Source organism: Plutella xylostella, chromosome 11 (genome assembly GCF_932276165.1).
Source record: "Plutella xylostella chromosome 11, ilPluXylo3.1, whole genome shotgun sequence".
Classification (NCBI taxonomy): domain Eukaryota; kingdom Metazoa; phylum Arthropoda; class Insecta; order Lepidoptera; family Plutellidae; genus Plutella; species Plutella xylostella.
The window spans coordinates 2,878,432-2,906,147 of NC_063991.1; the positions used below are offsets into that span (position 1 = coordinate 2,878,432).

General features: G+C 39.3%; 1 protein-coding gene across 1 annotated transcript in view; it reads left to right on the forward strand.

Annotated features, from left to right (window-relative positions):
* The window catches only part of LOC105387938 (endoribonuclease Dcr-1), a 95,392-nt gene that overhangs the window by 35,694 nt on the left and 31,982 nt on the right, over positions 1–27,716 (forward strand). Inside the window, 14 exon segments of the mRNA XM_048624301.1 lie at positions 18–134; positions 508–617; positions 1,438–2,957; positions 4,293–4,471; positions 4,946–5,116; positions 6,426–6,564; positions 6,933–7,124; positions 7,765–7,873; positions 8,408–8,501; positions 9,155–9,246; positions 10,681–10,847; positions 11,196–11,765; positions 12,285–12,437; positions 15,998–16,135. Of these exon segments, the coding sequence (XP_048480258.1) occupies positions 18–134; positions 508–617; positions 1,438–2,957; positions 4,293–4,471; positions 4,946–5,116; positions 6,426–6,564; positions 6,933–7,124; positions 7,765–7,873; positions 8,408–8,501; positions 9,155–9,246; positions 10,681–10,847; positions 11,196–11,765; positions 12,285–12,437; positions 15,998–16,135 (3,751 nt within the window).

A 27,716-nucleotide genomic window follows, 5' to 3' on the forward strand; every position in this document is an offset into this window, starting at 1 on the left:
TTCTCTCAACCTTCCAGACTACAAATCCCAGCGTTTCCCGTCTACACTCGTTCCGGCGAGGTGCGAGTCTCAGTGCAGTATGTGCCGGACGCCGACGTGAGGATGTCGCCGCGTCGGGGCAGACTTGTCAGAAGGTAGAGTGCGCTGAATGTAAACATGGATTTACGTAGTTTGAATAGCATTGCTTTGAACCTAAGATGCGTCATATTATCTTCGTGGAAGACTCAATAAAACTTTATATTTGTGTGTTATAGGTAAACATGAAATCTGTAGATATCTACCCAGTAAGGCTTTGCAATCTTTGCATACTTCGTATGAAAGTGTACAATTTCACCGCCATCTGTTAGATTTTTCTCATTTATTTCTAAATCAAAAAGACATAAGTAATTATACCAATTACTCTTCTTTCTAAAAGGGTCTGTGGTCATAGAAAAAAGTCGCGCGTATATCTCTTATAATATAAACTGTTCTGTCTATTTGACTTTAACTTTGACTTTGACTTCACAGATTCATGCGCTTCGTGTTCGCGGAGGTGCTGCGCGTGCGCCGCCGCGGCATGACGCTGCAGAGCGACGCCAGCAAGCAGAATAATTACTACATCGTGCCTACTATCAAGAGTACGTAAGAGTGTAAAATGTGATATAATGAAATGTGATAAATGTTGTACTTTATTTTACTATTGACATTATTGACGTGTGTGGAGTGAGGTGTGGGTATGACGCTGCAGAGCGACGCCAGCAAGCAGAACAATTACTACATTGTGCCCACTATCAAAAGTAAGTAAAAACTAGACGAGTGTAAAATGTGCCAAAATTAAAGTGGAAAAAATTAGTAGATAGCTTAGCACTCTACTTCATCATACCTAGAGTGACGCCTGCAAGTAGAATAATTACTACATCGTGCCCACTATCAAGAGTACGTATGAGTGTAAAATGTGCAATATTGAATAATCTAACCTAACAAAGGTTAAAATGCCCCGACTTAAAGTCGCATAACTTTTGAACGGCTAAGCCGATTTTGATTAAATATGGCTAAGAACACTCGGGGTAACATTACCTATGACCCGAAAAAAACAAAACGAAAATCGGTTGCGCCGTTTCGGAGCTACGCTACCACAGACAAGACAGATACACATTTCTTTCTTTTTCCGTCGGGGGTAAGAAATAGTTTCTTCTTATGATTGCCATCACTTACGAGTGCGGGTGTGGCATGACGCTGCAGAGCGACGCCAGCAAGCAGAACAATTACTACATCGTACCCATCATTAAGAGTACGTATGAGTGTAAAATGTGCAATACTGAATTCATTTAGGTGACCTAACCTAACCAACGTTAAAAACCTAATGCAGAACAGACATCTTACCTGAAACCGTTTATGTAAATTATTTACTTTGTTTATGTGTAATTGAAGTAATTGTTTTTTAATTTCTCCTAACAGCAACAGCAGAAGACGGCACCAGCAAAATAAACATAGACTGGGCGTTCCTAGAACAAATATACCAGCACACAGAAGAAAACAAGTCTGAACACGACAACACTCATCTGTGGCAGCAGGACGAAGAGGAAACAGACGGTTGCACATGCAAGAAAAACCATGAAGATGGAACCTTTGTGGCAGAAACTGTTGGAAAGGTAGACGAAGAAATAGATAAATGTGGTAAAAAGACAGAAAGTGCTGCTAAAGTTGACGAAGAAAATGATACATGTAGTGAAATAGATAAAAAGAGCGTAAAAAAAGCAGAGGCTTTAGATAAAACTAGTGAAGTTAGTGTACGTTGTAGTGATAAAGTATCTACAGTAGATACTCCTAAGATAAAAGATTTAGGCAAAACAAATGAAGTCTGTAGTGAAAACATATCAACTTGTACTAAAGTTCCAGGTGAAATGACGGTTGATAGTGAAAATTGTAATCTAAAAGAAAGTAATGTAAACACTGACGTTCCTACAACAACTAATAAAGCTGTGAATGAACAAAATTGCAAAAAATCGTCTCTAATGATCAGTAAAGGCACTGAAAATAGCAACAATACTGTAAAAAACGTCAAAAACTCAGTTGTCACTGATACAAAAGCCATAGATAGTAAAAGTGAAGTCAAATCTGTAGCAGATATCACTTCGGGTAATTCAAACCCTAATGTAACATGTGAAGACTCACCAACCGTTACCCCAAAATGGATCATAACCGAAGACATGGGCTATAAAACTACATTAAGGGTTGCAGCAGACGGATGGAGCGTCAGGACCACCACTAGAAATCACTCATCTGGCATAAATAGAAATAAAGAAACGGCTGTAGTCGTCTTTAAAAAGCCCGATGTTAAACTGAAAGAAGTTACTACAGTTGCTTCTACAGACAAAATTATCAACAGTGAAAAAGAAACAGAATCTACAAATCATGCAGTTGAAAAGTCAACCGGTATAACTGTTTTAGATGGTAAAAGTGTAAAAAAAGTAAGTGCCAAAGTGACAACGATCACTGATAGTGATAATTGCAATGAAACTTTATCAGATGCCGTAAATATAACTAAAGATAATATAGTCATATCCTCTGAAAAAAGTTCTGAAATTCAGACAGATGACCATATCACTGTAAAAACTGAGAAATGTCACGAAGTTCCAATAATCATCAGCACAAATCCTATCGAAGAAAAAAATATAGAAATCCATGATAAAACTTCACAAGATGGCGCCACAGACGAGGCTACAGAAAGAACAACCATAGACAATGAAAATGGCGAAACTATCCCGTTACCGAAACCGGTTGTCAAAGAAGTGATCAAAGATAAAGTTGTCAAAGAAAATAAGGCAATAGCAGTTAAAAAGACTTTCGAAAATGTTACGATTGTGAAGAAAATGGAGAATCCTCTGTTGAAACCGGGGGAAGTGTTTGTTTTTGACCCGGACAAGTATAGAGAGGCTGTTGTCACACCGTGGTACAGGAACCAAGATCAACCGCAGGTTAGTTCATTTTGATTTTAATATTATAAACATGAATGTTTTTCAAGTATTGATAGATGGATGCAAGTTTGTAACTATTTTACAAAGAAACGGCTAATCCAATTTTCATAAAATCTGACATGTAGTAAGCTGTAGTAGCCTGTGTATCCCAAAATTCCCACGGGAAAACCTTTTAAGGTGTCTTAGGCGGGCATCAAGGCAACCAGTATACATACATTATGAAATTACAGTAAAAGAGACAATCCGAAAATGAGCGTACCAGAATATGTGAACAGTCAAAAGTAACCTACAGTGAAACTATAAAGTCCTGAAATTAATGTTTGAGGAACTAAAATTTTCAGGAGCCTGGCACCATTAGAAAAGAAACATAAAAGTCATAACAATTGTTTATGTCAATAGGCGGTTGGCTGTTTTTTTGAATTTTCTTATTAATTATAAGGATAATCTAGATAAAAGCAACAATTTACGCTTGCAACCAATTAGGAAGATGAAGAAAAATATTCGTAGTCAAGCTAGTGAAGTTATTTATCGAGTTTTAATACAATGTTTAGCGGAACATCAAGCTGGACACATTTGTCGAATTTGGAGGATGTTTACGCTCGTACAGCGTCTATGACGGGTATGTAGCATTGTACAAATTGTAATAACTCATTTTTTATTACTACCAACGCATCATTTATCGATAAACCTAGGTTTAGAGCCCAAGTCGAACATTGTTTACATATCACTGATTGTAGTTGTAGGTTTCATCTGGTTTCAGTTGAGTCAAACCTTAACATTTTAATACTTGAAGATATATTTTTTGTTTACTTACTAAATTCACATTGTGTGAATTTGGGGGGCATTGTGTAACTCAAAAAGATTTTTTTATTTTATTTTATAGTTATATCGGACCAGCGTGCCAAAGAGGGCAAAATATGGAATATTTCTAACTCCTGGAAGAAACAGAACTGGCCGTCCAAAAAGAGAAATTGATGTCTTTACTATGTGTGCCCTTCGGCAACAGATCCAGTTTTTTTATACAGTTGTAATAACATTATCTAAATAAATATTAAGTGGTTTCACTATTAGCCTTCATATTAACACCTTCTAGCTTGTATAAGAGCTTTTTTGTGGATGGTAAGTTGTTTTTAAAATACATAAATAGGTAGGAAGTTAACAGGCAAAATTTCAAGTATCAAAGTCAGTTATGTTTCGCTATATAGGGTTGCCACATGAAAGATAGCAGTGCCCTCATTTAATTTCAGGACTTTATAGTTTCACTGTACATAATTATGTATATTCTGCCTCATATAATTATTTTGGGTTTATTTAATCTTCTTTCTTCCTCCCCAGTTCTTCCTAGTAGCGGAGATATGCTGGAACCTCACCCCCGAGTCGGCCTTCCCCTCGGCCACCCACTCCAGTTTCAGACACTACTACTGCAGTAAATACAATGTGGAACTGACTCAAAGCAAGCAACCGTTGCTTGATGTGGATCATACTAGTGCTAGGTTGAATCTGTTGACGCCAAGGTAAGGAATGAAAGAAAATTAACGGGTATCATGGACAGAAATAACCTGATTTACATATTTTTAAAAATGCTTCAAGTATTATCTTTCAAACTCGTATCATTAAAAAATAAGCCATTGTTACGAACAAAGCTATGGATTACTCCTAAATCCTTATTTCAATACTATTTATAGTCTCCATGAAACTTGGTTGATCACGTGACTTTTTAGTATAGCCAGTATAATTATGTTTTTATAAATTTCCAAAAGTCAAACAAAACATATTCAGAAGGACCCTCCTCGTCATCCCCTTTCTACTACCTCACTACTCATTATACTTACATTTGCAACACCTACATAATATTGAAAGAAAGAAAATTTATTTATTTCTAACACACACAGAAACAACACATACATTTACAAGAAAAAGGTTATAAAGTAAGTATTGGGTTGTTTACTGTAATATCACACTAATGATTTGCCAATATCTCCCAACAGATACGTGAACCGCAAAGGCGTGGCCCTGCCAGTCTCCTCTGAACGAACTCGTAGAGCCAAGCGAGACCGCCTCGACCAGAAGCAGATATTAGTAGCGGAGCTGTGTAGAGTACATCCCTTTCCAGCCCCACTGTGGTTCGCTACTGTGGCTCTACCCTGCGCTCTTTATCGGTAAGGAAATAATCAATAAATAAATAAAGGGTTATTGCCAAAATGATGATTAAGGCCGGAATGTCGCTCATTACAATCGTGAAAAAATTGAAGGACCAAAATAGGGTTTACGAATTGTAAATGGCTACCGTCGCTCTAATCTGCGCTCTTTACCGGTACGGACTTATCGCTTAAAGCAGTGTCTTCCAGCTTTCAATCCCCTCCGGGAGAGCTTTGGATCATGAATGAATAAACAACGCAAATATAGCACACGTTATATTGAAAAGAAGAGCTATGTAGCTGTGTAACACCACTATTTTTGCGTCGGGGTTACTAGATACTAGTGGCGGAGCTATGTCGCGTGCATCCGTTCCCGGCGCCGCTGTGGTTCGCTACGGTGGCTCTACCCTGCGCTCTATATCGGTAAGGAAATCATAAATAAATAAGAGCAGAACGATGCTCATTAAGATCGTGAAGAAATTGAAGGATCAAAATTGGGATGCGAGATGAAAATGGCAAACCACACCAGTATTATGACAGTTTTTTTGAGGAAGCACAAATAAAACACACTATAACACCCCTCTTTTTGCGTCGGGGGTTCTATTATATACTCTGTGGGGTGTGAGTAAAACATTTGGCTCTTTTAAAGCGTCGTATTCATAATTATGGTAAGTACAACGCAAAAATAGTACCCGTTATATTGAAATGGAGAGCTATAAAACCACTATTTTGTCGAGTGCATCCGTTCCCGGCGCCGCTGTGGTTCGCTACGATGGCTCTACCCTGCGCTCTATATCGGTACGGACTTATTGCTTAAAGCAGTATGTTAAATAAATAAAAATAAATAAATCTCCAAATATTTCTGCCAAGAGTGGAGATTATGGCATTCTTCTTAATTATGCCGTCTCTGCCATAAAATTTTATTCATTATTTACATTAAAATTGTATTTTACCTTAAATTCATACTATCAAACATTACACCTACATTATAAACCACACACTTTCATCAGGAATTTGCTAAAGTCGTAGAACAAAAGTTGTTTATGATGACCTCTTGAATCCCCCCTTTTTTCAGCTTACTTAAACCCCTTTTGCAATACCATGTAAATAGTATACGAATACGCTAAATTCACACTATCAAATATTACACCCCCAGTATAAACCAAACACATTCATATCAAATTTTCTTAATTCATAGAACAAAAGTTGTTTATGATGACCTCTTGAATCACTCCCTATCAGCTTACTTAAACCCCTTTTGCAATACCATGTTAATATTACGTAGTAAACGAACACCCTAAATTCATACTTAAAAACATTACACCCACAGCATAAACGCGCTGCTCATAGCCGACGAGATCCGGCAAGCGGTGGCCATAGACGTGGGCGTCGGCATAGCGGATATTAGTGAAGAAACCTGCCCCGGGTTCCAGTGGCCGCCGCTTCACTTCGGCTGGAGCTTGCATGAGGTAAAGTGAAAGTCAAAGTAAAAGTGGCATGGCAGAAGAAAGAAAACGCATTTGTTTAGCGCTACGCATGTAGATAAAGAAGTCACAACGAATACTACACTCAGTTATGCAGTATTGATAATTTATGTATAAAACCTGTAAGCTATTCGAAGGTCTGTCAATGCGGTAACTTATGTCTTTATTATTAGTAATGAAAAGTGGTTAAGTAACTATAAGTAATAATTTATTACATATAGTTACTTAACCACTTTTCATTTCGATTCAACCGGTTTCAAGAAAGCTAGGGCTACGTCGCTATTTTAGGCGACGTTCTCAATACAAACAAATAATAATAATGTCATATTTTTTCCAAAAAAATGTATTTACAGGTCCTCAGCGCTGACGATAAAATGGAAAGGAAGAAAAGCGAAGAAGGTACAGAACAAGAAGAGAGAAAGAAAGAAGTAGAAGATGATGGCACGGAGAAGACAGAAGGAGATAGTGAGGAGGCTTCGGAGGATAAGGAAAAGACGATTAATGAGTTTCTTCAAGAGAAACTAGATGCTGGGCAGATGGATCCTGTTAGTATTAAACGTGTTATATCTCTAGAAACATGTCTTTAATCAAAATGTGCTATTCAAAATAACTTATAAATCACACAGATAATTTATTTTTGATAGGGGGCCGTCCATTAATCACGTGAGGCTCAAAGGGGGGGGGGGGGAGGGGGTGCGTAAAACCTCACGAAACATCACGAGGGGGGAGGATCTCGATAGACATCACGTGTATTAATTTTTTGTCAAAAAGCGCTAGGTATTTCAGACCCGAAATTTTGAACGGCGCAAAAATTTGAACGATTTGTAAGTTGCTAAGCAACGACTCCCCGCGCTAATTTTAATTTTCGTTATATTTTTTCTACTCAAAAATAGCGTTTACATAGACTTAAAAAAAATACACGTGATCTAGGGGGGGGAGGGGGGTCAAAAAATGATAAAAACGACCTCACGTGATTAATGGACGGCCCCTAGGATATAGAATATTTTTTTATCAACTGAGAACATTTTCTGTGTATAATATGTTTAAAACTTTCAGTTTTATACATATTATAATGATATAATATACATCTTTTTCTACTAAATCCACATAAAAAATCAAAAATTATAAACATCACACTCACCTACCCGACACACACAAATTCATCTCCGCAAACATTGCACTCAGGGCTTCGAGATCGGCACGTGGACCAACGAGATGGCTTCATCGATACAAGACATAGACGAGCTGATGGAACCACTGCCTCCTAACCTCACATTCTGCACTTCAGCTTCAGGTTTGTAAGCTAGCGTGGGACGCCCTCGGGTCTTCCTACTCTGCCCTTTTCATATTGTTACTTTATTACATACATTATACATATATTTTGCTCACGACTGTAATCCCTGAAGGGGTAGTCAGAGATGACTCACAAGCGAGTCACCTGCTTTTCGCTGTACATTTGTACTCACGTGAAAGGTTGCGAGCCGTATCGCCATCTAGAACTAGATTCTAGATGGCCCAGGTTTCCTCACGATGTTTTCCTTCACCGTAAGAGTGATGGTATACCTTGTACTTAAATTCCGAAGAACTACTAACTGCCAGTTTCAATAACTCTATCTAACGATGACTGGTAGTTAATTACATACTATTTTGACACATTCAAAGTTACAACCTGTCAAAATCGTAAGAAAGTAACTACCAGTCATCGGTAGATAGAGTTATTGAAACTGCAAGACAGGTACTAAGTAAGAGTTACTTTATTAACTGCAGTTATGCAAACTTATCTTATCACTTATCACACATGACAGTAATTTACATTTTATCTATTCAGGTGGAACAAACTGGTGCGAGAGTGTCCCGAAACCCCAGCGGAACTACAACCGAGCGTTCTCTATGGCAGACAGCGACGACTCTTACATGTCTAGGTGAGTTTACAGTAGGCCTAGTACGGGTTGTAATAATTTATAAATAAATAAATAAATATGTGGGGACATCTCACACACGGCCATCCGACCCCAAGCTAGGCAGGACCTGTGTTATGGGTGTCGGACAGCTGATATATCTACACAAATACATAGATAGATAGATACTAAATATAAATATCAACACCCAAGACCCGAGTACAAATATCTGTCTTTTAAACAAATGTCTGCCCCAGCCGGGAATCGAACCCGGGACCTTTGGCATAGCAGTCAGGGCCACTAACCACTACGCCATTCGACCGACCATTTAGCACCATGATGGATGAAAGGAAGCCTATCTGTACCCAACAGTGATGATCATGATGATGGATGTCGCTTCCCAGCATACAAAGTGGCACCTTTCTAAATCTAACGTTAAACTTTTGTTAGATTTTTTTTATTTATTTGTTTTAGTATTCGCTATATGGTAGATATGAGTAGAGGGTACGACCGAGTCCGCTTTGTTCTATGGTGATTTGGTGATCAAGGTAATACATAACTCAGTCGAACTGTCATGTATCAAATCAGATGAACACCGGAAAAAGTTTATCTGACCTGATAAACAACTATTATTTTTACTAACCCATTGCCGATAGTGATCATATTTTTTTTCGCAGTGACTTCGACACTGACGACTCGGATCTCAACTCGGAGGGCAGCGACGACGATGAAGACACCAGCGGCTTCTGTAGCAGTAAGAATTCTAACGGTAAGTCTTTGGTTCTTACAATATATCGCATCGAACGTATACAAAAAAGGTTCATGAGGTACTTAAGTTATCGTGTTAGGTATCCCTTACAAAACTATAAGGAAGGTTGCCGCCAGTTTCACATTCTACCATTAATAAACAGGCGTGAAATTTGTGTTTTATTATTCCTCCTAAGAATTGCCACCAGCCAAATTCATTGTCCTCAATTATTGGAAAAATTAAAATTTTATGTTCCGAATCGTTCCCGTCGCTTCAATCCGACGTTCAGTAACACCACGGTGTCTACCAATTACCGACAGAATTCGTATCTATGGCGTGCTTGCAACAACTTTAACCACGTATCGAATAATTTGAACATTGATATATTTAATACAAGCATTAATAAGGCGAGAAATAATCTAAGTTGTACCTTTTTTGATGTCTAAGAGTTTATGTATTATATACTTTCACAGTGTAATTGTTATTAAACATCTTTGTAGCTTTACATATATACAGTTTAGTACGTTTGATTAGGCGTACATAATATGTTAATGTACGGTGGCCTGCGCCTAAAAGTATACAGGCGGAGTTTTTAAAATAACGATCTAAAGCTCACATGCTGCTCAAGCACATCCACATAAACACCACTGCTACACACATCACACACAACACGTCCCCGGATTTATAACAGATGTAGCTAGTCCCTTCATCACCAGGGATCGCTATTTTAAAAACTCCGCCTGTATACTTTTAGGCGCAGGCCACCGTACCTACTTTAGTTTGCTACTTTGTATTAGCGTAAATATTTAATTTTATTAAGTTATTTCTATCAGTGGAAACTTGTAAAAGGCCTTTTACTGCTCATCCTATTGTTATACATAAATAAATAAATACATATAACCCGGACCCCTATCTTCGATCTGAAATGAATAGATGAGTGACTATGGGTGAGGCCCCATTGATGCGTTGCATCGACTCGTACCAACGGAATGGTCTTAAATATATATATGGCAGTGACGACGGAACGCAACAATGGGGCTTCATCCTAATGCGCTCCATAGGCATCTTTGTTTAGCTTATGTAATAGCAACACGATTTACGATGTTCCAAAGTAAATAATTATGACTGGGTCTCGATACGTCACGATAAAACATAAACATACACATTTACATACATAACGCTAAACCAAATAACCCTCAAACATGCTTCACCGTAATCCAGTATTCAACCAACTCTAACCCCTGAGTGCAATATTCGCCAACATCAATATGTTATCCACTCGATCGATAAGTGTAATGTTGTTTTTTTATGTAGCCTGTGTAGTGTCCCGCTGTGCAAAAACCTGTTTATAAAGTGACCACCGTTCCCGATCATGTGCTTCCTTCGGTCATTAAGGCCGTGTGTGTAATGTAATAGCAATGTTCGCCAACATAAATACGCTTCCTTTCCCCCCAGCGGCGATGGGTGTGCGCATAGAATACAAGACGGCGCACGAGGCGGAAGCAGTTGACGTGGAGAGGAAGAAGAAGACGGCACTAGCGCCGCTGCCCGATGAGGAAGACGATGAGAGAGATAGGTGCGAGCAGGACGACTATATGCGTGGCGGTGTCGCTCCTAAAGAGGTCAGTTTTAGGTTAATTATAAACCAAGCAGTAACCCTTGAGACCCGAGACCACATTGTTTTAAACTTGAGTGCATTGAGTTACGGGCTAAAATCAATGAATTTTTTTAAGTAGGCAAGCCTGCGTTATGGTTAATTTAGCTTCTCCATAGCAACTTCGTTGGTCACGTGGTTTTTTAGAGTGGAAGGTTGATTTTCACAAATTTCCGATGGACGTAGTATAAAAGTCATTTCAAATATACCCCTTGATTCACGGCTTACTATGTAGCATAGGTTACTTACTATGTGGTATGGTATACCTTTCCTGTTACCATATTCCGCAATTCCAATTGTATTATTTCCTTTACAGTACATAGAAAAATTCCACGCGTCAGTCGAAAACCACAAAGAGGATATCAGCAAAACCGGCAACTTAATACACAAAGACGAAGACATAGTTGATATATTACCAGAACCGACTAAAGAAGCTGAAAAACTTTCAACATTCGACAGAAAAGAACCAAAAATATTCGACGAAGACACCAGAAAACTGATCGAAGAAATGTTTCCCTACGGCTCAGAAGAATCTTTCGACGTTTTGACAGCTGGAGGAGATATAACCATAGAGAATATAGAGAGAAACAAACGCTTGCTACTGGCCGAATGGAAAAAGAGACATTCGGTTGAGGAAGCGAAAAAGCTGCAATGTTTCTCTATGGTGGATGTAGATATCGATGCTCCGGGTTATGTGAATGAAAAACTCGTGAATAAAGGCTTTAGTGATGAGAGTTTTCTGAAGAATTTGAAAGTGAATGAGGGTTTAAAGGACTATACGGCGTATTTTGAGGAGAATAACTTTGAGAGTGGCAAAGATTTCGATTTTGACTACCAACCGGACTTGAATGGGCACCCTGGGCCGAGCCCTAGCTTAATATTACAGGTAACCTTAATAATTTTTGCTTTAGTCACTTTTTTAGATTTAAATGTCGAAATGTAGTTGAAATTTAAATACTTTATTATCGTGAAGTCTATCTGATGATAATGCAATCACAATAGCTCTAAAAAGTCTAGAATAGTCATTACAGTCTCGTTAACTTCCGTTTTCACTTCACTTGACTGTAACGTCTCCACTTCTCGCCTTCAGCTGTGCAACACCTGTATATCGTTGTATTTACCGCACGGCTCTTGCTCATTCTTCTTTTATCAAGCTATATCAACCTTCCAGCAAACTTACCTAGTAATAATAATAATAAATAGCCGTTGATTTAGCTCGTTTTTTACATTTACATGCATGTACCACCTAGTACGGAGCGCAAAACACGCACGTGGCAAAAGATTTTCGTCGCGCTCACTCCTGAATTAAGCGAACGCGACGCAAATATTTTGCCTTATCTTGTCGTACGTGTCTTGCGCCCCATACAAGGTATGCTGACGAACTTTTTTTTCTTTTTATCTGCAGGCGCTGACAATGTCGAACGCAAACGACGGTATAAACCTGGAGCGTCTAGAAACTATTGGAGACTCGTTCCTGAAGTTCGCGATCACAGCGTATCTGTACTGCGCGCAGCCGATCGTGCATGAGGGCAAGCTCAGCCATTTACGAAGCAAACAGGTAATTATAAATATAAACACTCACACCTTGTACTAATGTACTCCCTTGCGGGGTAGGCAGAGGTGCATTGCTGCACCCACTTTTCTCCAGTGTTATATTAGTCCCAATGTAACAGGTATATAGACTAGAAACGGCCATAAATAATGAAAGAAATCCAAAATGGTGGATGTAGGTCTAGTCATAGTCTATAGGGTGCTCTAATAAAGAAACGCGTCCAAAATGGCGAAATACCCGCGCTAATAAAGAAACTAATCCAAAATGGCCTATATTTGTATCTGTTATCCGCATTAATAAAGAAACTTAACCTAAATGGCCAGTTCAAGTATCTATACGCCGCGCTAATAAAGAAACTAACTCAAAATGGCTTCTCCATGTGTCTAAAGAAACTAATCCAAAACGGCCAACTCTTGTGTCTACGTATATGCCGCGCTAATAAAGAAACTAATCGAAAATAGCGGCTATAACCCTCTTCAACAAAGAAGCTAATCCGTCATGGCGCGTGTCACTCGCCTGGAGCGTCTAGAAACTATCGGAGACTCGTTCCTGAAGTTCGCGATCACAGCGTATCTGTACTGCGCGCAGCCGATCGTGCATGAGGGCAAGCTCAGCCATTTACGAAGCAAGCAGGTATCTACAGTCCTCATTAATACATTAAAATAGTAGAATGACTAGCGATTATAAAGAAACGAGTCCAAAATTTCGAAAAAACCAAACGTGCTCAAACAAAGAACAAATCAAAATGGCGAAAAGACCCGCTTAAACAAAGAAAATAGTAGTTTAGTACTTCAAAAATGCCCAAAACTGGAGTCTATTCGCCGCGCTAATAAAGAAGCTGATTCAAAATGGCCAATACTAGTGTCTATAATCCGCATAATAAAGAAACTAACAAAAAATGGCGAATATTAGTGTCTATACCCCGCGCTAATAAAGAAACTAACTCAAAATGGCTTCTGCATGAGTCTATAATCCTCGTCAACAAATAAACTAATCCAAAATGGCGCAAAAACCGGCGTTTATAAAGAAACTAAACCCAAAATGGCGTCTCCATACGTCTATAACCCTCTTCAATAAAGAAGCTAATCCGTCATGGCGCGTGTCACTCGCCCGGGGCGTCTGGAGACTATTGGAGACTCGTTCCTGAAGTTCGCGATCACGGCGTATCTGTACTGCGCGCAGCCCATCGTGAATGAGGGCAAGCTCAGCCATTTACGAAGCAAGCAGGTGAGTCACTCGTGTACCACTCACATACAGACACATAGTGAAATAATTCGCATTAATGAAGAAACTAGTCAAAAATGACCGATACTGGTGTCTATGCGCTGCGCTATTAAAGAAACTAGTCCAAAATGGCGAAAAAACCATCACTAATAAAGAAAGAAGCCCGAAATTCTGTAATGTAAAGAAACTAACCCAACATGACCAATTCTAGTGTCTTTATACGACGCTCTAATAAAGAAACTATTCCAAAATGGCCAGTTCTAGTGTCTATACGCCGCGCTAATAAAGAAACTAACTAAAAATTGCGTCTCCTTGTGTCTATAACCCTCGTCAACAAAATAGTTCATCCGACAGCGTATCTGTACTGCGCGTAGCCCATAGTGCATGAGGGCAAGCTCAGCCATTTACGAAGCAAGCAGGTGAGTCACTCGTGTACCACTTAGGGTCAATTCAGACGTACCACAACCACATCACAGCCACAACCACGCCGTGTGGTCGGGCGTATATTTTGTATTGAAAATGAATAATCCAATTCACACGTGCCACATTTTGCCGTTGTCATCGACCACCTGTGTAATACGACCACATCGCAACCACATCGCGTTGGCAACGCCGCCACGCGGCGGCGGCACCGCGGCCACCTCGTCTCCCTATTAAATGCATACGACCACGTGGTTACCACATCGCAACGACAGCGACAACACAACCACATCGACATTTTGTCGCTGCCACAACGCAACTGCAAAAAGCCGATGTCACACTATTCACACGTAACACAGCTTGACCACATTATGTCGCTGCGACGTGGTGTGGTTGTGGTACGTGTGAATTGACGCTTACATACAGACACATGATGAAATAACCGGCGCTAATAAAGAAACGCAGGTTTCTATATTCCACATCAGAAATAAATTAACCCGAAATGGCAAAATAAGCTGGGCTTATAAAGAAACTAATTTCCGGTGCGGTGACAAAGTAATCTGAAGAAATATGGCACCAACTTCAAAACTGTTCCTGCTTAGGTATATTTGTACTGTCACATACGAGTAGAATTTGTGTAAACCTTAAATTATTTCTTACATTTTAGTGGTTTTTGAAGTCGGTTTTTTAATTTTTTAAATTATTATTTTATTTTATAGTTTTTAGTTTATTTGCAATAATTTTCAATCAAAAGTAAGGTGCAAATGATACCAAAAAGTCCTACTAATCAATACGAATCATTCAAGCCTAAACACGAAGTAGTTGCTATATACCGTTGAGGAGTTCCCCTGACTGCCTTCCGTTTCCATCATCAGATCAGCTCAAGGTCTGTGATGCTTTTGATGATTTTTTTGTTATAAGAACTATATTTACGTTCTTAATTTCATTAGAATCAGTTAATATGTGCCCAAAATGTAAATTCATACCGTGTTTTTACCCCTTTACCCACCCTTGGGGGTGAGATAAAATTCTGAAAAAAATGGGACCACCTGGGAGCTCAACCCAATACAACAAAAAAATAATTTTCAAAATCGGTTCATAAACGGCGGAGTAATCGGTGAACATACATTAAAAAAAAAAAAAGATCCCGACGAACGAGAACCTCCTCCTTTTTTTGAAGTCGGTTAAGAAATAATGAAACCAATCCAAAGTAGCTGAAAACCCCGAGCTTATAAAGAAACGAATCCGTATTATCGTACGTGTATATCTATATTATTATAGTCTGCGCTAAAAAAGAAACTATTCCAAAATGGCGGAATAGCAGGCGCTAAAAATAATCTTGCCCAATATGGGGCATGCTTGTAACTAATGCGAATCGTGTAAACGCTGCCAAAAAGGATAATGGCTGTAATTTATTTTTTTCTTAACAATGATGTCGATTCTGAAGGCAGAAATTCAAATTTTAGATCTGTCAAATCCTTAATTTCTATAATGAAATTTCTACTCTATGAGTGTTTACTTAAATCAAATAGTTAGTTATTAAATACATAGTAGTTCTATATTTTAGAAATAATTTTACAACATTTGTTTTACCTTATTTGTGATAAAGTTGTTGTAATACACGTTTCAATTTATTAGTTATGTCTGCATGTTAATTTTAAGCATGTTAAATTTATATTAAGTCTACCAAATTGTACTAGTAAAACTCACAAACTGTGCTATCTTATGGAGGGCACTGTTGCCTGTAATACAGGGATGACCTAGTACGGGTAACAGTGACACTATTTAATTGTAATGTTACTACATATTTTACTGCTCAAATAAATTTTTATTTTTATTTATTTTAAATCTTTCGACACCGTTAAAATTAGGATTGCTGCCTTCAGAATAGCTACCATTAACTCCGATATTTCCCCCGCCAGGTGTCGAATCTGAACCTGTACCGGCTCGGGCGCAACAAGCGTCTCGGCGCCCGCATGATAGCGAGCAAGTTCGAGCCACATGACAACTGGCTGCCTCCCTGCCACAAACCACCGGCTACAAGGGATGTTAGTTCTACTGTGAGTACTATTTTAAATCCTAACTAGGTACCTAGATATCCTAACTAATATTATAAATGCGAAACAACTGTGTCTGTCTGTCTGTTACTCTTTCACGCCAAAACTACTGAACGGATTTGAATGAAATTTGGTGTACATATGGTCTAGACCCTAAGAAAGAACATAGGCTTCACCCGGAATTCCCACGGGAAAACTTTTTAAGGCGCAGCGAAGCTCGCGAGAACAGCTATTTTACATAAATAAATGGTAAGTTTCCATTAGTTGCTATACTGTGTGTAAAAGTTCTTATGCCTGCACCAAAATTCCTTCCTCCAGTAAGACTACTAACTCACCCCCTCCGAAAATCCTTACTCCATCACATGAGGGTAAACTCTTCCGCTATGAATCCTAAATCTTCGTCGCGAGTGTAAATGATCACGAGCGATTTCGGTCCTCATGGTAACTAGCTTCCTCCGTGCCATAAACCACCGGCTACCAGGGATGTTAGCTATACTGTGTGTACTATCTCATTATGGTGATTCTATTTTAACTCCTCCACCGAATGTTCTGATTCCTCCACTAAAAGTCCTTACTCCTCCAATAACAATCCTTACTCCTCCACTATAATCCTAACTCCTCCAATAGAAGTCCCACATACGATACAATACTAAAAATTAGGAATTATTACTTCATCGCTTTAATCCTCTTCACGATAAGCGTAAATTATATATAAATTATCGCGAGAAATTTCGGTCCTCATGATAACTAGCTTCCTCCGTGCCATAAACAACCAGGGATGGATTAGCTCGTATGTGAGCACCATTTTGATTTTCTATCCATAGTGTTGTCATTTTAACTCCTCCATCTAATATCTTATACATACATACATACATATGTATATACATATGCACTCACGACTGTAATCCCCGAAGGGGTAGTCAGAGGTGGCTCACAAGCGAGCCACCCACTTTTCGCAGCACATTTGTACTCACATGATAGGTTGCGGACCATATCGCCGTTTTGGAATAATAACAATGCACTTAGGATACACATCTAGAATCTAGATGTGCAGGTTTCCTTACGATGTTTTCAATCACTGTAAGAGCACGTGGTATTATTGTACTTAAACTCCTTAATTGAAAACACAATCCCATCAAAAACAATACTTGTCAAAAAAAACAAGTCTCGTAATTCAGTTGTTCTACGATCCATGTAATACCAAGTCTTATCCACGCACGCATCTCAATCTTAAAAATATTTAATGTTTTATATAAATATATTGACTCGGCCATCGCATGGAAACACGTGTTAATTAAATTATTTAGTGCGATGACCAAGTCAATATATTTATATAAAACATTAAATATTTTTAAGATTGAGATGCGTGCGTGGATAAGACTCGGTATTACATGGATCTCACAACTATTTACCGTAGAACAACTGAGTTACGAGACTTGGTTTTTTGACAAGTATTGGTTTTGATGGGATCTCATTTCTTTTTGTATTTTGTAGACAGTTCTACTTTTTTTTCTTTTCGGTAGCTTCTAGGTACGTAGGTGAATTAACTTAGTTTGGTAGGTACCTACCTACATAAATCGCAAACTTGAGGTAAGAATCAAGAATCTTTATTTTTGGCTACGTAATGTACGTACGTAATGAATAAACGTAACTTTGATACTTCGTACTGCATCAAATTTCCCTAATTAAATTTCAACCTTAGTTTCCAATACACAAAGTTCATTGTACATTAAGAAAATTTGACTATAAGTGGTAGCACTGGTAGCCTGATGTGCTTTGTCCGTAGGTAGGTAATCCATCCTTTACGGATTTAATTTGCATGACGGGAATTTTTTGCTCGATTTGGCAGGGGCACTACCGTGCGCGTATATTTACTTGGTGGGGGCACTGCCGTGCCCCCAGATATGTGATTATTTAAGCAGTTATGTACCTATCTAGAAAACTGGACCAAAATTGAAAAATTTTACTCGAGTTGGTAGGGGAAATATTTTAGTTTTTTCTTGATTCATACACGAAACACTACTTATATTCCAAATATGAAGCTTCTAGGTCTGCTAGAAGTGCCTTAGAATTTTTATGATCGGTGAGTGAGTCAGTCAGTGAGTGACAAAATTAAGAAACTTTGACCCGTTATAATTCTTAAACTACTGTTTCAAATTTAATGAAATTTGAAATATACTGTGTCTTTACAATGCCTGCATGGTTAGTGAAAATTCAGTCTTCTACTTTTATCCACAACGAAGTTACAGGGGGTCGAAAATGGCCTGAATTGCTTCGAGAAAAGGATGGTACGGCCGTGCCGCTTTTTTGCTCGACTTGGTGGGGGCACTGCCGTGCCCCCAGATTGAAAGAATTCATTAGTACAGGTCAGGATTTGAACCCACGGCCTCTCGATTGAGAGGACGAGGCCATATCCATTATAGTCCAGTCAAGGAATGAGGTGTAGAGTGCGTGAGCAGGTAACTAAGAGATTTCTTCAGAAACTTGTTCAAGGGGCTTAGGTTGTTAACATATCAAAAGTCCTGACTCCTAGGTGATGAGCGGGGCGGAGGAAGGGGGGGTAAAGGTACGAATTTTTGGTTTTTTGCTTATATCTCAAAAACGGTGCATCAGAGAGAAATATTTTCGACTAATGAAATGGAGTTCTTAAAATTATCTAAAACTTTTGTATCATATGTTTTTTTCTAATTCCTTACCGTTTTCGATCTATTACCCTCGAAAAAAGTTGAAATTTACAAGAAAAATGTATTCATGTCAAAACATTCATAAACATTGCATTATATTGCCTAACCTATTCATAAATGAAAAAAATTAATAGAAAAGAAGTTGTAGATTTTTTAATTCTCTTTTAGAATACATATACATATGCTGGTCAATGTCCAACCCCCCTAAAGTTACAGCTATTTTAAACTTGCATTTTGCTTAACTCACTGACATCGCTCACCGAGTTAGTAAGCTTAAGTGTAAGTAAAATAGCTGTAACTTTAGGCGAGTTGGACATTAACCAGGATATCTATATATATTCTAAAAGGGAATTTAAAAATCTACAACTTCTTTCCTATTCATTTTTCTCGTTTATGAATCGGTTTATACAATATGATGCAATGTTTATGAATGTTTTGACTTTAATTGATTTTTCTTGTAATTTTAAATTTTTCTGACGACATAGCTCGAAAACGGTTAGGGATTAAAAAAACACATTGATATAAAAGTTTTAGATAATTTTAAGAACTTCATTTCATTAGTTGAAAATATTTCTCTCCGATGCACCGTTTTCGAGATATAAGCGAAAAACCAAAAATTTATACCTTTAACCCCCCTCCTCCCCCCCGCTCATCACCTAGGAGTCAGGACTTTTAGTATGTTAACAACCTAAGCCCCCTGAACAAGTTTCTGAAGGAATCGTTTAGTTACCTGCTCACGCACTCTATACCTCATTTTGAGTCATTTATTGACTGGACTATTACGCCACCACCGCTCCTACGAGGGCTACACCGAAAAGATCGGGAATAGAATACTTAGGAATAAATTAGAGTGAAACCTTTTTGGTGTATCAAATGTAGTGTTTTTTCAAACATAATTCCATTTTCGAATTTTAAAAAAAGTAAAAAATAAAAGAGTATTGACCATTTGAATTTGACAAGTCGGTGTAAAAAATGGAGCTTACGCGGGAACATTTCCGTGCAATAATTTTTCACAACTTTCGTCGAGGTTTATCTCAAGAACAATGTCTCGCCGAGCTTGTTTCTATTTATAAACTTGAAGCACCAAGTAAAACGACTATATATCGTTGGTATTCTGAGTTTCGCCGTGGACGTTCCTCTCTTACCACAGTCCCTTCTACTGGTCGGCCAAAAACAGCGGTAACACAAGATAACATCGATGCTGTACGCCAGTTAATAAAAGAAGATAGACATGTGACATACGAGCAGATTCGGGCTTCTCTCAGCATTGGTATGACAGCCATTCAAACCATTTTACATGAAGAACTGGGTGTCAAGAAGTTAGTTTCGCGCTGGGTGCCCCACCGTTTGACCGAGGAACAAAAGTCGGCTCGTGTTAATTGGTGTCGATCTGCTCTGCAACGGTTCAATGGAGGCAGTTCAAATGCTGTCTACAATATCGTCTCTGGTGATGAATCGTGGATTTATTCATATGAGCCCGAAAGAAAACATCAATCGGCAGTTTGGGTCTTCGAAGGTGAGGTCAAGCCAACAAAAGTTATTCGCTCACGCAGCGTGTCGAAAAAAATGGTCGCTTCGTTTGTATCGAAAACTGGCCATGTGGCTACGATTCCATTACAAGAACAAAGGACGGTTACTGCTGATTGGTACACAACAGTTTGTTTGCCGGAAGTCGTAAGAGAACTTCGTAAAACTAACCCGAATCGTCGTATAATCCTTCACCACGATAATGCAAGCTCTCATACCGCTCGCAAAACAAGAACGTTTTTAAATATGGAAAACGTGGAGTTGATGGACCATCCTCCGTATAGCCCTGATCTGAGCCCCAATGATTATTTTACATTCCCAAGAATTAAAGATATGCTAGGTGGTCAACGGTTTAGCGGCCCAGAAGAGGCGGTCGAAGCTTACAAATCAGCTGTTTTGACAGTATCCACTTCAGACTGGAATTACTGTTTCAATGATTGGTTTAATCGAATGAAAAAGTGCATTGAATGTCACCGAGACTACTTTGAAAAACAATAAAAGTAAATAATATTATGATATCTTTGTACTTTTTTCTATTCCCGATCATTTCGGTATCGCCCTCGTAATATCCTATATCCACCACTAAAGTCCTCTTCCACTATAAGGTAGGCCTCAACTAAAATACTCAAATCGTCACAGAAATCATATTAGCTAAAAAGAAGCATAGTCCTACTATACATTTTACTTCTTCTTCTTCTAGTCATCTAGTGCCTCTCCACTACTGGAGGTTGGCGGTCAGCTCTGCATACTCCTCTCTATTCTTCGCCAAGCGCATCAGCTGTTCCACGCTGGCCACTCCCGTCCATTCTCTTATGTTACGGAGCCACGACTTTCTCCTTCTGCCCACACGTCTTTTCTCCTCTGCCTTGCCCATCACAATGACCTGAAGAAGTCTGAATGACTTGAAGATTTCTACGCATTCATTGTTTATTACTCCTAATACCCCAAAAGGTTAGAACAATAATAGAAATAAAACTAATAAAAACAACATTCACATAGGTAGGTATAATTATCTTTCTTTATACTCTACATAACCTATTGTGACACATCATAAAATTAATATGTATTTATTGCCACCGCAAATTACACAGAATTCAATCTGTGGGCTCCTTTAGCCATATAATTATGGCTAAAGGAGCACGATACCCGTTTTCTAAGCCACATGATACATTTATAGTGACCTGTAATTCCCGACGACTTGGTCATAAACTACAGGCACTATACCTTGAGACAAACGGCAGTCTGACATCAGGGATCTATGGAGCAGTGGATCTAGCCGCTGCAGCGTATAGCCACAGTACTCACAAGGAGAGTCGCCTCGGGGTGGTGAGACCCCTCCCTGATGTCCTGACAGGTGCCGGAGCTGTTGATGGCACGCTCACTTCCCGTACTCCATCCGGAGCACTCGTGTTTGAATCCACAACACATATACAAAAATATATCATGTAGCTTAGAAAACGGGTAAAGGAGCAGTAGGTACAACTTAAAAAGCTATTCATCATTATCGACGTCAGTGGCCTCTGAGCTGCTCTTAGACGGCCGTGGCTTAGGTGTTGGCCTACGTGGCTTAGGTGTTGGCCTACGTCGCTTACGTGGTGGCCCACGTATAGGAAACGGTCTAGGCCGTCTAGGTCGATCCGTTAACTTTTGTTTTATTTCATCAGTCGGTTCTGGAGTAGGCGCCTCGAGATTGGGCTCAGGTAGTGGTACGTTTGTGAACTTCTCATTTGGACTGGCTACCCACTTCTTGGACTCATCTGTGGGGGAAAAAATCGGTCGAAAATCAAACCAAATAAAACTACATAACACAAAAATAATAATGTCCTCCTAGCCGAATTTCGACCACGGCGGCCAATCTCATTTGAGATCAGCCATCTACGCAGGAGTAGATTATATTGCCCAAGTGTGTGCGCAATACACAGGAGCACTCTCTGTTCTAGTGATAGAAACACTTAGGCACTATAATAGAGTGATCTCAGCCGAATGGGACGAATTGACCGACACGACTGGAGAGAGCTAGGCGCAGGACCGATTGCTTTACATGCCCATCCGATATAGCATGGATCGTTTCACTGTTTCGGGCATCAGGTGATCAGCCTTTCTACGTCCTAACCAAACTTAGAACCACAATTTAGAAACACAAATTGATGGTCCCACCCGGGAATCGAACCCGGGACCTCTGGGTCATGAAGCGAAGCTTCTACCACTAGACCACAAAGGCAGGCAGTGGTAATAGAGGGAAAGTATCGGACCAAATGGATTTTCATAAGTGTAGTATACTATCACTGGTACTATCGGGGAAATCCATGCTTCATCATCATCATCATCAGCCAATAATCATCCACTGCTGGACATAGGCCTCTCCCAAGGAGCGCCACAACACTCGGTCCTCGGCCTTCCTCATCCAACCACTACCCGCCACCCGCCTAAGGTCGTCAGTCCAGCGGGCAGGAGGGCGTCCCACGCTGCGTTTGCCTGTTCGTGGTCCGAAATCCATGCTTGCCCGGTTTTAAATCCATATCGCTTACGCTCCCCGTCGTAACAGCCCCGCCCCCCGTCGTAACAGCCCCGCCCCTTCCGTACGTGTGAAAAAATGGCGTGTAAGGAACAGGTGTGCAATGTAGAGCCATGATGTTATTGACAGGACCTCGTAATAATAACGGCCTCCATTGTATACAATGTATATCTCTTATTTTTTTACTTCTTTTTCTTCTTCTATTTTATTACTCTCAAAAGAGTGTTTTTTTTTATTTTGTTACCTCATTAATCATTGGTCGAGCGCGTGTATGTGTAAGTGCGGCAGATAGCAGGCTGCAAGCGGTTCTAACCTCTAAAATATACAATTTGGTGCGTGCCTCATCGCAGGATACGTTCACGACAAATGCCAGAACAGACGCCACTTGTTACTTTTCCTCAAAATAAAACTTGATTTCTCCGATATTTCAAAACCTAAAATGCTCACCTCCCTTATGACCACCCGTAATGTCCCTGGCGTCGTCGACCGCGCACGTCATAAACTTGACGAAGCGCGTCACGTTGACGTAGCCCACGCCGCACGGCCGGTCCACCAGGTGTGACAGCATCATGCCCTGCACGTAGCCATCGCACACCAGCGCCGTGCCGACGTCGTCCTGGGGTATGAGGGAATAAATACAGGATGTTGCAAAAAGGGTATACTTAGGGCCAATTTTTTGATCCCTAGTTAACTCAACCATTGGTCAAAAATGGCTACCATTAGTTAAAAACCAACAAAATTCGTATACAGCTGTCATGTTTGACATGTTTGACAACAACCACCGTCTTTTTATTTTTAAGTCTCTGTTTTATAGTTTTTTGTTTTTGGTGGAAATAAAGAGTATAGTATTGTATTCAATGATATTAAAAGGAAGGATCAAGGATGCGCCTGTCAGAACATTTTGCGTAAAGAAAATGTGACCAGCGCGCTGGCCCCAATTCAAAGAAATTATGACAGATATATGAGATTTTAGGGCCAGCTCGACGGTGCAATTTCTTTGAGCGGTCCTTACGCTAGTAATATATAAGTTATTGATTGTTGTTTGTATTGTTTTTTGTTTATTGAATTTTATGACATGTACTGAATATGGATCAAGTTATCTGAAATAAATGAATTTAATTTAATTAATTAATTATACAGGGTATTGCAAAAAGGGTATACTAAGCCGAAACCTACATGTGCAGCATGGTATATCTAAGCCCGAAACTGAAATCAGAATTTCAAAATACGCGAAAAAAATGTATCATTTTCCATAGAAACTTTGTTGGTCACGTGACTTTTTACTATGGACAATGTATATTTTTTTTCGCGAATTTTGAAATTCTGATTTCAGTTTCGGGCTTAGATATATCATGCTGCACATGTAGGTTTCGGCTTAGTATACCCTTTTTGCAATACCTTGTATAATACAATCATTAACTTATATATTACTAGCGTAAGGACCGCTCAAAGAAATTGCACCGTCGAGCTGGCCCTAAAATCTCATATATCTGTCATAATTTCTTTGAATTGGGGCCAGCGCGCTAGTGACATTTTCTTTACGCAAAATGTTCTGATGACAGGCGCATCCTTGATCCTTCCTTTTGAAATCATTGAATACAATACTATACTCTTTATTTGCACCAAAAACAAAAAACTATAAAACAGAGACTTAAAAATAAAAAGACGGTGGTTGTTGTTTATAGCGTTCTCTAGCAAGCAACCTTTTATTCAAATAATATAAACAAGCAATCGTATTGTATGTCGAAAATAATGAAAAAGATTTACTTACTGGACACAAGGCTCCATATTTTTTTGACTGCAACATAAAAAAATATGTGAGTGAGTTTTGGTTCTATATAGAGTTTCGTTTAAGTATTCACTTTAGTTTTCCACCAACCAAGGGTTGGCTGGAAGAAATTGCTTCTTTTCAATAAGCCCGCCTTTGTGTACGGTGGCCTGCGCCTAAAAGTATACAGGCGGAGTTTTTAAAAAAGCGATCTCAAGCTCACATGCTGCTCAAGCACATCCACATAAAAACCACTGCTACACACATCACACACAACACGTCCCCGGATTTATAACAGATGTAGCTGGTCCCTTCATCATCAGGGATATATATTATTATGTATACTTTTAGGCGCAGGCCACCGTACTTATTTCATTTTCTGTCTTAATGTTTTTGTCTATGTATGTTTGTGTATACAATAAAGTGTCTATAAATAAATAAATAGTTCATAATGTTATTATAACTACACCTTGTATACCCAATCCGATCGATAAAACCCATCTCTGCATCAATTTATGTCCACATAATTATCTAAACGCACGAAAGAAAATATGTGAGAGTGTGGAGTGAATCAGGATATGACTGCGGATAGGGTAAAATGGCGTGGCATGACGCACAAAGCCGACCCTAAATAAGGAAAAGGTTAGGAAGAAGATGAATTACATTAATAATATGGGGACATCTCACACACGGCCATCCGACCCCAAGCTAGGCAGAGCCTGTGCTATTGGTATCAGACAGCTGATATATCTACACAAATACATAGATAGATACATATTAATTATAAATATCAACACCTAAGACCCGAGAACAAATATCTGCCCCAGCCGGGAATCGAACCCGGGACCTTCGGCATAGCAGCCAGGGCCACTAACCACTACGCCATTCGACCATAATTATCTAATGATACCTCGCACTTGGGCTGGCGCACGCACAGGAAGTGTCGCCGGTGGTTCCACATGCGGTCGCATTCGCTGGGGTGCATCACTGTCACGTTGTACCCTTGTAGCGACAGCAACAAAGGGATCAGGAAACCCTGGGGTTAGATATTATAAATGTTGTTTTATACAGGACTAGCTGTTCCCGCGCGCTTCGCTTCGCCTTAAAAAGTTTTCCCGTGGGAATTCCGGGATAAAAAGTAGCCTATGTTCTTTCCCAGGGTCTAGACCGTATGTATACCAAATTTCATTCAAATCCGTTCAGTAGTTTTGGCGTGAAAGAGTAACAGACAGACAGACAGACACAGTTACTTTCGCATTTATAATATTATATATATATTAGTAAGGAAATAAGGATGTTGCTCATGCATTATAAGTGGTACAATCAGCAGCTGCATAAGTAGCTATACCTACTCTTCCGTACCTTGTCAAACTGACGAACCGTCAATGAATTGATAGACGGTTTCAGATTGATACGGTACTAAAGTGTTTAGCTACTTATGCAGCTTTAAATGTCTCTCGGAATAACGTCTCGTCCTATCAGTCGATTGTGCATCTATTAAATATCTGGCATGTACTAATGAATTCTTATCGATTCAGGAATTAAAGTACATTTATTATTGTACCAAGGATACCTTGTGAGGAGAACTGCACAGTTGTACTCATTCTAAAACGGCGATAAGGTTTGCGACTTAAGGCATTAGTTACCTCTAACAGTCGTATAAAGATGTTTAGGATGCCTCCGCATAGCAAATAGATAGAATATTGTTTATTTGTATACACACAAGAACAGAATTTACAAAGCTTATACAAACACATAGGTACAAAAATGCCGGTCTTTATCACTTAAACTTATAACCTTAACTACTAGTATTGATTGTACACTCACGGGCAATGAAAAGGTTCCACTGAGAAAAGCACCAAATTACTCCTAAACGGAAAAATCTAGCTTATAAACGCCTTCTGCAACATTGAAGTACATTTAACAGAGCATCAGGATATTGCCAACAAAAACTATAACATTTTGTTAAAATGTTTGAAAAAATTGGGGTCGTTTAGCGTCGGAATTTTGTGAGTGGAACTATTTCATTGCCCGTGAGTGTGTGTATTCTAATATACTCACATTCCGCCTGCTGCCCCACCCATGTATGGTGCACTGGATCTCCATCCCCGGAGTCGCAATAAGCGGCATGGCATACCTTGTCAACGAACATTTATTTATTGAACACTATGGGTCAATTTATACTGGGGCAGAGTCGAAGCGCAGCGAAGCGTCAAATTCTTAACAACTAAAGCAAAGCCGCACGAATGGTTGGTTGCGTTGGTCACGCGTAGATGCGCGAATCGCGAAGAATGCGCGCGACTTTTTAAAATCTCAGTAGCAATGTGTGCGTTATGCTGTGGAGTTAATGTTGTATTTGTAATGTTCAGTATTGAATAGACGCTTCGATGCGCTTTGACTCTGTACTAGTATAAATTGACCCTATAATAACGGCTGCCGAATTTGAAAATAGTCATTTAAATATAGCCTGATATCGCTAACTTTAAAATGTATACCTAAGTGTTTTTTTACTGGTTGCTAACAAAGAATAATTGTTGCCCTAATTAAGTTAGCGTTGCCATACTGAAAATGAAAATGAAAAATATTTTATTTCTTTAACAAAAACGGTACAAAAAACATTTTATGGTTGCGACCCTCTATTAAGTGTAAAAACACCTGTGTTAGGGGGCCACGCTCTTCCGTAACAAAAAGATTTTCGTACCATAGGTATATGTTATCGTAAAATATTAGGCAGGTTTATAGTGGCGTGTGTAGGCAGGAAGCAATAATAAAAAGTCCCAAGTGCACAATAATGAAAGTAAAGTTTATTGCACAAAGTACACACACAAAAGTCTATTAGAAAGAAGCAAGAAGGAGTAGAAAGTATAGTGGAAGAAATAGCTTAGAAATGATAGCACATACAATATAGATTTAAGAATAAGCGGAGTAGGTATTCTCGACGCAAGCAAATAATTAGCAAATAAAATAATCTACTAGCGGCGGAGTGCGAAAGCGGACTGCCGGCCGCGGGCCGGCTCAGGTAGCCGCGTGCGAGTATATTAACAATATCATGCGATCTCGCTCGCGCGTAGATCAGCGATAAGGATTCTA